The sequence below is a fragment of the Acipenser ruthenus genome, chromosome 4 (genome assembly GCF_902713425.1).
Source record: "Acipenser ruthenus chromosome 4, fAciRut3.2 maternal haplotype, whole genome shotgun sequence".
Taxonomy (NCBI): domain Eukaryota; kingdom Metazoa; phylum Chordata; class Actinopteri; order Acipenseriformes; family Acipenseridae; genus Acipenser; species Acipenser ruthenus.
This window is the reverse complement of record NC_081192.1, coordinates 93,605,698-93,616,096: the sequence shown is the minus strand read 5'-3', so window position 1 is coordinate 93,616,096 and position 10,399 is coordinate 93,605,698. Positions and strand designations below refer to the sequence as shown.

At 37.1% G+C, this 10,399-nt stretch overlaps 1 protein-coding gene across 2 annotated transcripts in view; it reads right to left on the bottom strand.

Moving 5' to 3' along the window:
- Positions 1-1,867: 1,867 nt before the first annotated feature.
- LOC117400621 (reticulophagy regulator 1-like) overlaps positions 1,868-10,399 on the bottom strand; it is a 34,528-nt gene continuing 25,996 nt past the window's right edge. For both annotated transcript variants that reach the window (XM_034000824.3, XM_034000825.3), the window contains 7 exons: positions 9,322-9,448; positions 8,011-8,095; positions 7,290-7,424; positions 6,728-6,792; positions 6,100-6,226; positions 5,277-5,784; positions 1,868-3,540 (listed from right to left, as the gene is read on the bottom strand). In XM_034000824.3, the coding sequence (XP_033856715.3) occupies positions 5,291-5,784; positions 6,100-6,226; positions 6,728-6,792; positions 7,290-7,424; positions 8,011-8,095; positions 9,322-9,448 (1,033 nt within the window). In that variant the 3' untranslated portion in view covers positions 1,868-3,540; positions 5,277-5,290. The remainder of the gene's footprint in view (positions 3,541-5,276; positions 5,785-6,099; positions 6,227-6,727; positions 6,793-7,289; positions 7,425-8,010; positions 8,096-9,321; positions 9,449-10,399) is intronic.

Below are 10,399 nucleotides of genomic sequence, written 5' to 3'. Positions count from 1 at the left end.
CATACAGACACGGACATGCAATTTATTGTGCTGCATTTTTCTCATTGAAATATTTTTTGTGTATGTTAATGTATATTGTGACATTGAAAGATTGAGTTCTGCCAGCCTAACTGGGGCTGACAGAGTCCCATTTGATGCAGATCTGATGTTGATCTGCTTATGATGGAAAGTCAATTCCAGTAGTAGATGGAAACAGAGCTGTAGGTTACTGTACATTCACTAACCACACAACCATGACTCTATTGGAGCATGAAACCTTTTTTTTTTGCATGTACACAAAAGGTTTAAATGATTAAAAAATGTTTTTTTTTTATTTTTATTTCAGGACGTTTTCGGACTAAAGCCCTTCTTCAGCGGTGTAGAAAGAAAAGTAAACACAGTGCAGTAAACTTGTTATTTTTCCCAAAGAAGTTGTGGTTGTCCAGTGAGCATGAAAGAAACGAGTTGTGTAGTCTCCATCATTTGGGTGCACGGGTTAATTTCCCTAAATCTGCAAGACATTCCAAGACAGAACTCATTTTTATTCACTCTAATTGTCATTTAAGAGCAGTTTGGTTTTATTTTTGGTTTTTAAGGAATGTGGGTGGTTTCACATAACAAATAAAACATTAAGGGGCTGATGTAAGGATACATGCAAAGTGATTTGCGGCTGCAAAACACCTATATTGTGGCCAGAATCTGCATGTTCACCTGGTGTTCTGCACCCACTATCATATGTGCACTTTGCCATCATTAATCAATTTAAATGATATTGAAATGTATTCAAATGAAGAAAAGAGCAAGGAATTGGGCGGGGATCTGGAATACTAAGCGGGTGCAAACATTATAATGAAATTGCTGACCCCTCAAAACTTTGCACCTCCACTTACAAGGTACAAACCATTGTAGAAGCGAGTAATTAAGAGCTGTAAAGAACCACACACCTTCCGAAACCTGTCATTGGCCACATGATGGCTGCTGTGGTACACTTCCTGATGCTGCGACACTTGGCTCTTGTTGAGGACAGGCAGGAAAACCTTCAGAGGAGGGCAGCACAGAGAAGACCCTGCATATTCAAACCCGAGGTCACTTTGGGATGCCAGAGGATGCAGTGCTAAGGCGTAATCATCTCACTCCGCAGGGACCCTAGACCTACTAGCTGAATTTCGCTGGATCACCTGGTTGACTGTCCTGGTAACACCGACAGCATTGACTTTCTCCACTATAAAGCATAACTGGTAGCATAACTGATGTTGGCTGAGGCATTTCCAAATAACTCAATTTCATGCTGAGTGACCTTAGCCTTAAGGACTCTCAGCTCCTCCTCAGAAAATATGTGGCCATTTCAAAAAGTTATCTTAAACTAGAAAATAACTACACACATTAGTTATTCCGATGGGTACTCCAATGATATTAAAATGTATGTGAATTTGCAGCTATTATTTCTAAGCGTTACCCGAATGTTTGCTTTGTTTTTGGTACACAAAAAAGTTTTTATTGTGTATAGAATTGATCAAAATGTACCTTACTACATTTTTTAACAAAATCAAACAAGTCAACATATTCAACAGCTGTTAAACCTTTTACCAGTGAACATCATATTTTTTATTCACAGACCAAAAACAAAATTCTTACATTACATTGTACGTAAGAACTACGGCCGCTGTATCTGGTATTGTTGTTTAAATGTGAGTTTCTAAAGTATTCACACCTAGTATGTTTATTTTTTATAATTATCAAAAGGTAGCCACACTTCCATATGAAACAGATAGCCTACTGCACACAAGTAACAATTGCAGCACTTTGGAAAATGGGAAAAAGTCTTCCTCAGCTCTGACATTTAGACATTTGATTGATGACATAATAAATGAATTTCAACAGCAAAATATTCCTAGTAGTATTTTATTTCTCATTTTTATTCTCATTGAATAATACATAAGATCTTAATAACACTATTTATAAAAGAGAACAGAATACAGTGAAACAAACTAAAAAATAAAAACTCCAGCTCTAACATTCTTAAACAAAATTTAAATGCTGTACATAAAGTGGTGAAAAATACAATTACATCCCATAATAGGGAAACAAACACAAGCTTTCTTTCTTAAATGCCAGTATGTAACTATGTTTCCCCACCATCACAATATCCTATTAATTAATAAGGTAGATGCTTTTTGTTAAAGTGCTACGCATGGATATAAAATTCCAGTCTTTGTAACAAGATCGTTACAATGTCGTTAAAATGTAATACAGCTATGTCTGTAATACATTTTGTAACAGCAAATTATGATTATTCTTCTTTTTTTTTACCACATTGATAAATGATTTATACATTCTGTTTCAAAGAGATCTCATTCCTGTAAGTGCAAAATCAACACAATTGCAATGTAAGTTTTATTATTATTATTATTATTATTATTATTATTATTATTATTATTATTATTATTATTATTATTATTATTATTACAGTAATATGTTTTTTTTTTTATCCTCTTACCGATTTATATTAATTTGTGTTCATGTCTAGAAAGTGAATTCACTATTCAGATTTCATGAAGGCATTACCAGATATAGATACATTACATACATTCTGTGTTCTGCGTATGTAGTTTAGGTCTAGGCTAAGTTCAGTACAAGCCACTTTACTGTGGAAGATGAAAGCACAAACAGAAAGCTGGAAAAAACCTACTCTGAATTGTGCTTTAACGCATAAACATGTTTTGAATCAACTGTTACTCATTCAACTGTTCCAGATGCAAAAGGCACATACATAAGGTAGCAATGTCATTTCACCAGAAGCGAGTAGATATACACAAACCAACACAAAGGCTACTATATTAATGTCAAGAACCACAACACATTTGAAAGTGTTGTTTGAATGTAGCTTTTTAAATAGTTTTTAATAGACTGTTTTTGCAGTAAACAATAGAATTGGCTCCAAGTAAAGGTAATTAAGTAATGAATACCTGGAAATCAAGTCTACCCAGCATTAAATTCCAATATATTTTTGTTTGTTTTAATGCAAGACTATTTAAAAATTGAATTGTCGTCTATTGAGGGACTAATGATCAACAGTATTAGGAAGCTGGATAGTGAAGAAAAAAATAAAGGGGTCCTTTTTGACTACTGTACAGAACTGGTAAGGTCTCTGCTTTATTGATCAGTCATCAATTGGATGAAAATTAAAGTTGAAAAATATGGTTTAATGAAACAAACATGAATATATTGGAGTGCTTGCTGTGAAGAATCTATTAATCACTAATTATAATTACCTTATTAACTAGGACTTAGTGATTGAGGGTTAACATGTTTAACAGGTTAGAACTGTTAAAACTATAGGCTAAAATATAATGTAGACATTCCTATATCAATCTAGAAATAGTACTGGCAATTCTTCATCTTGGAGTTACATACTGTATAGCAGACATGAAATAGATCAGTAGATTATCAAACATAGCCCTGTGACAATGAAACCCCATAATCAACAAGTGAAAACACAATTTCCTTCAGTTGTGCTGCTTTCCACAATGGGCAACTCCTAGGTCTTGTATCCTATTGGCACTACAGTGAAAAAAATTAAGAAATTACTTAAAATGAGTAAACTGACTCAGTGTCTTTGAGACCCGTGGGTCAATTTTAATGATCTAAACAACAGAAAAACTGCAGGATGTTCCTGCAAGGTCAAAGTGCATATTTCAAAATTATTGACACGTTTTCTACAACTTTGGCTTTTATGAAGGAGGGCAGGGATGTTTCGTTCAGTATGACAGCTGTTTAGCTCATGAAACAACCTCACCACTGTTTTTCCATTACTTGGCGATAAGCAGATAAGTGCTAGGTAGAAGTTAAAAAATGTGTCTCACACAAAGAGTGACTTCCAAAGCATATGGCTATGGATTAGTGGAAAAGCCATTACAAAATCAGTATATTGTACCACTCTTTTTGATACATAATACGCCATGCAGTACTGTGACAGGGAGAGCCCTGTCACTGGTTCTTGTGCAAACGTGTACAGCTGGGACGCGGAACAGGAGACGCGTTGCTGGGCAACCAATTGAGCAGTTAGGCTCGCCCGGTGCTGAGCTGATTAGGAGGTCCGGATTGGCTGGGGGGCGTGCCCGGGAAGGCTGTGCGGAGATCAAGAAGCGTCTGCACCACAGCTCAAGGCTACTGCAAGACCATTGCTACACAGACGGGCGCTGAGCAAAAGCTTGCGCTTGTTGACATTGAGGAGGAGAGCGTCTGCTCCACAGGATTAACTACTACGGAACCATACAACTGCAAGACGGTGCTTGTGAAGGCATTGCCCAGCCGAGGCTGTGTGAAGAGGCAGGAGTCGCCATGAGGATGCCGGGACTCTGGGAGCCCAGCAGTAGGTTAGTTTAGGGGAGGATGATCCCAAACAGTGTAAGGAGAGGGTTTTCGTGGTGTAGTAGGTTCCTGGAGCGGGATGTCTCTTTTAGTGATACTAGTGCTCGCCTTGTGTGGCAAACTTTTATTTTTAGCTTTGTTTTGTTTAATTTATTAAATCTGACACTAGGGCTACCATTGCTGTACCCTAGAGGCAGCACATGTGTTATTAAATCTGTGTGCCTGTGCGGCGTGTCAACACCCACTGCTCTGTGTCTGCCTCAGTATTATTCAGTAATGACCCACAAATGTAACACTTCACCCTGTTACCTTATGGGCATGTGATCCATTTACACAATGTAACAAATAAATGTATGGGTGCAGCTTGCCATGAAGTTATTTCAAAATATATATAATAAAAAGTGGTTTAAAAGTATTTGATTGTCAACATATTGCCCAAAAAAGGTTTCCAAAATTTACGTACCATACTTTGGACATTGTATCTATGCAAGCATTCTTGAGGAAGTAAAATGGTTTGAAATTAGTTTCTGCCAGTTCATTGATATATGGATACAGAGTCCATGATGTTTACATTTGGCAATAGAAGTAAACAAACATCCATTTGGTAACTAAACCTGTGAAACCACACTTGACATTATTTAAATTCATGCTATTTTAACAAGGCATAAATAGTCAGATGCAAAATGTAATGACATCAGATGGAACATTAATTACACTCCCAAATCGTCTGAAACACTTATGCCATTCTTTAAAACACAGATTCCTAAATCTATACATTTACCATTCCTAAATCACAATAATTTCTAATATGATTCAGCCCTGTGTAACACAAATATATACCAAGCGTATTTCTTAATTTCTAGATATCCTTCTGTGGGTTATGCATGGTCACTTCATGTTTTCCCTCCCAACCCTCCCTGCCCCACCTGCATTTATGTGATCAATGGCCTCCGAGCAGATTGGAAAGAAAGCCTGACGGATTTGCTTTTTTCGTCTCTGCCTCTGTTTGTGCCAGTCCCAGCTCGCTCTCAATCTGCTCCAGCTCAGACTGGTCCAGCAGTTCAAAGTCATCTGCCTCCTCAGTATCCGTTTCCTCGCTGGAGCCAATGGCCGGTGCAGTGGGTTGAGGGGGTGTCTCGGAATGGGAGGGAAGTAGCTGTTCTCTAATGGCTGCAGACACCGCAGCAGCAATTACCTCTCCTGCCATGGCATTGACGAGATCAAGGGTCCGATCGCCACTCGGAGGTAATGAGAATCGCCCCTCGCTGCTGCTTGTGTGCTGCCGGTCTGGTTTCTTGGTTCGGCTGCGGTGAGTGGGGAGGCCAATGCTCAAGTCTTCGTCGTCGCCATTCGTTTCTGCTCCATTGTCCAGAGATGGGAACTCGGAGAGCCCACTGCAGAAGATTTCTTCATGGTCACTTGGACGGTCAAGATCTGTAATCCACATAAGAATCACAGATAAACAGATTAAATACAAATCAAGGTTTAATGCAAGTCCTTTCTGTTTTGGCAAATGACATTGGTCGACAGAGAACAGTAGGCTAGGGAACAGCATCAATGGTTAAAAAAAAAACTGTTTAAAGTTTAATTCAAATTTTTTACTTACATATTTAGCACATTTGGATTTTATTAATGATGCGCTTACAAATTTCCATTAGCACTGGCTTGGGTGAACTCCTTCTAATGATTCATTCAGTTATTATAAAGATAATAATAATACAAAATTTAAAAAATGTAGACATGACTTACCATCTGAATTTTCTGTCTGAGGAGTATGACCCTCTGACAGGTTGAATGTTCCATTGTCAGTCCAAGACACCTCAGATGCCTCTGTGTCAGATACTGAGAGCTCCTTGCACATGGTCAAGGGGTTCATCTATACAGAGGAGAGGAAATATTTACATAGGTTCCATTCTAAAGCTCCTGCTGTTAAGAAGGCAGGCATGAAAAGCAACAGTAATCAATACGTTGCAGGGAGGAACTAGGGGTACAGAGAATGCCCAACATCACTAAGATTACAGGCGCTATATATTTATCAAAGTGCTCAGAAAGTGTAGCCTTGATTGTAAGAAATAAATATAGAAATAGAAACACTTGTTACATGAAGCACATTTTTGTTTAATGGGATGACACTCACATGGCTTATTAATCTGTTGTACAACTGTACTCTGTAATTTACAGAAGCACCACTTCCAGGTTGGAAGTTCAGTCACGATGAGCAAGACCGCAGATCTGACAGATATTGAAACAAGTAAGACAGGAAGTGCTTGGTTTGTCAGGTGTTTCCCTACACAAAGCTGCATAAATGGCCGATGTTTCACAAGGAACGGTTTTATCTGGCTGTGTTAATATATTTTAAATTCCTTAGAATACAAACCTTAGGACAAAGGGCAGATATTTCAGCTTCACTGTTGCCTTCAGTACTTTTGACATTTAGTTTTTCTAAAAGAAAAAAAAAGATATAGTACAATATGGTTTATGGAATTCTCTTGTGTGCAGTATATAGTATTATACACTATTATACAGTATTATACAGTTTTTGAAGGGTCTAAATCAGGTTCTCTGTCTAGAAGACGATGAGCAAAGATTCAACTGAGACTGTTGCAATCTACTCATGGTATCCCCTAGCTCATGTTCATTTCACAATAAGCCCTATTCCCATTTGGTCATTTAGGACGAGACGCTCAAGAACACTGGAATCAGTTATACTTTGTAATAACTGGAAGTCAGTTTAAGAGCATATTGTCAAGAAATAAAAATAGTTTACAGTTGTCATAAGCAAATATAAAAGTAATCACTCATTTCAGAAATCTAACTGCTGCTTCCCGGGCACCAGAAACAGGATGGATTGCACCATTTTGTTATTTATGTATGGTCCAATGTATCAATGATGCAGATTACAAACATGTAGTTCAGCTTTAACCAAGTAAAAGACCCACCGTGTCTTTCTTTTAGCCTCTGGAGAAAATCTCCAACGCCGAAATCCAGCTTCTGCAGAACTGGTTCGATCCTACTGTACAATTTTTGACCAAACTCATGAGATGACAACAATGGCCATACAAAGGCACACAGCACTATGAAAAGGGGATTTAAAAAAAAAAAAGGTAAATACATTTTTTTAATTGAAACATTTAATTTAAATGTACATCCTAACCCATTTTCCATGTAAACTATAACAAACAAGAAGGCTTGGGTTGTACTTATCTGATGCGTTGTGAGGCACAAGGTGCAACCCATTCCTTCAAGCGTGTTACTGTGCATATAAAATAGATTGCGGTGTATGGATATGGATGTGGGATTTTCCTGACTTGAATGAAATGAGATCCGAGCCACTGGTTGCACACTTTTAACCATATGGGATTGGGATGTCAGCAGCCAATCAGAATGCAGGAAATTCCCAAGCCATTTTATAAATGAATATAACAAGTGTGTGCTTTAGATAATGAAATCAACTTGAAAGTTGTCTTTCCATGTCCAAAAATCATGTCAGGTTTTCATGGCTTTTTTTGTTGCTCTGTTAAAAATGTGTTTAAGAATTACCTAAAACATTTTTTTTTTTTTTTAGTAAACCAATTGTTGTTCAGATATCTTGTTAGTTCCAATACAATATGTACAGCAACTGTTCAATACATCATGAAATGCACTTAAAAAGGTACTTACATACAAAATAGGAAATTAGAACTCCTGGAATGCAATGACCAAGGACAGCGAAAAATGTGCACAAGCTACAGGCGAGAAGGCAAAACTGAAGAGACAAAGAAAAGCAGGTTTTGTATAACACATGTGTGTAATGGACTGTACAGGGTAAGCTGTGGAAAGTCATGGGAAGTCTGTATCTAAACAGCAGTTTACATATTAAACAGCCTAGAGGTGAATTAGGGCATGGCATTGTACACATGAGTTTGAGATGTTGTGTGTAATGGACTGTACAGGGTAAGCTGTGGAAAGTCATGGGAAGTCTGTATCTAAACAGCAGTTTACATATTAAACAGCCTAGAGGTGAATTAGGGCATGGCATTGTACACATGAGTTTGAGATGTTAAAATTAGTTTTCATTTCTTAATGTTTAGACATGTACAGCTGGTGTCACAGACCCCGAGTTGAACTCATTTTGGACTAATGTAACATTAGAACGTTCTGCTGCAAGAGGTAATCTTGGTTTGTGAAACCAGTCAAAAGATTACTTGCAATCAATCATAAATTATTATAAATAGACCTTCAAAGACAATGTGTGCTTAAAATGTTTTAGAGTGTTTAAGAAAATAATTAAAAAAAAACAGTAAATAGTAAATATGGACAGGAGCCTCTATTTATCTCCATAAAATGTCCTTACCAAGTTTCATCAATTTGAGTTTGTGGTTGTCTATGTAAAAAAATATTAATGTGACATACAGTACACATTGCTTTATAGCCCCAGATTGTGATAGGGCAGCAGTGTGGAGTAGTGGTTAGGGCTCTGGACTCCTGACCGGAGGGTCGTGGGTTCAATCCCAGGTGGGGGACACTGCTGCTGTACCCTTGACCAAGATACTTTACCTAGATTGCTCCAGTAAACACCCAACTATATAAATGGGTAATTGTATGTAAAAATAATTTGCAAAAAATTATGTAATTGTATGTAAAAATAATGTGACATCTTGTAAATAAATAATAATAATAATAATACTCAGTAATTTCAAGTATGTTAAAAATAAACAAATATAATCCAGATTATATTGTAAATTCCAGTAGCCAAAAGATCGGGTTTTGAACAAAACTTGATGTTATTCATGTTTTTAAATAATGATAACATAAAAAAAATGCTATTTAACAACTTCAAATACATTTGGGTGCTAAAACATTACGCTGTACTAGTATGTACATACTTTTTTAAAATCAATTATTTCTTTTTAAAATGACGCCTACCCCTTCCAGTACAGATACGATGCAATTTCACTGTAAAGAAATTGAATGATGTTGTTCAGGACTTACCTTGCCAGGGTTTTGTTGTTTAAAGGAGGACATTTCCTGGAAGAATAAACTACAACTCATCCATGACTCAGAAACAATTTGAATAACTCCAGGCCTGCTCTCCTGTCTGGAATCGATTACTTCCCAGCTGGAAACAGCAAAACAGCATAATGAGTGGAAAAACAAACAAACAAACAAACAAACAAAACAAACAAACAAACAAACAAACAAACAAACAAACAAACAAACATAGCCATAGAATATTTTGTAAACAAATTCCCAACAGCAACCAAATTATAAAGTCTGACCGTTGATTTAAAATGCAAAAATATTTAGTCAAATGAAGGGTTCTTCATACTACTTTACATCCCCCATAGAATAATACACACTCAAAAATAAGTAATGATCGCTTTAAATAAGTAAGGCTACAGAGTGTTATCCATGTGCCAGGGAGTTGGGGTTTTCAGCCACGATGTTGATAATTACTACATGCCTACACCACTGTGAACCCAGCTCATTTAATTTTCCTGATGAATTCAATTGACAGATGGATGGCCAGACATTGCCAAGAGATTTGCTGGACACACGTCCAGTTTTATTAACGGTATCTTATAAAAAAATAAAAGTAGGGCAGACATAAAACCTGGAATCTGGAATGGACATTATAAATAGAAGACACTCAAATCAATCTCATACTTAGTAGTGGATGTCCTCGAAATAGCCGTATAGTGACAAAGCTACAGAACTGTTCAGTGCATTACAGAGCTGTTCAAACGGACTATGGTAGAGGTTTGCCCAAGTTAAACTTTTTTTTGTAACTTTCCCTGTTGTCCAGGTTACTTGATCTGTTGTTTACAGTAATGTCCACTCGGATGTGATACATGATCCCTTAGCATTAGCCTGACATGTTCAGTCACATTGATCTGTCATAGACAACTGGTACAACTATGACTTAGCTTGATTTGAAAGTATTGAGCAATAGCTGGGCCCACTAAAGGTGCAGCAGCCTGTCTATACAAGCTCACAAACATAGAATGCTAGCCTCCTGTACACTACAGTAACAAAATCCAACATCAGCCAGCCAACCTCACAAATAGCT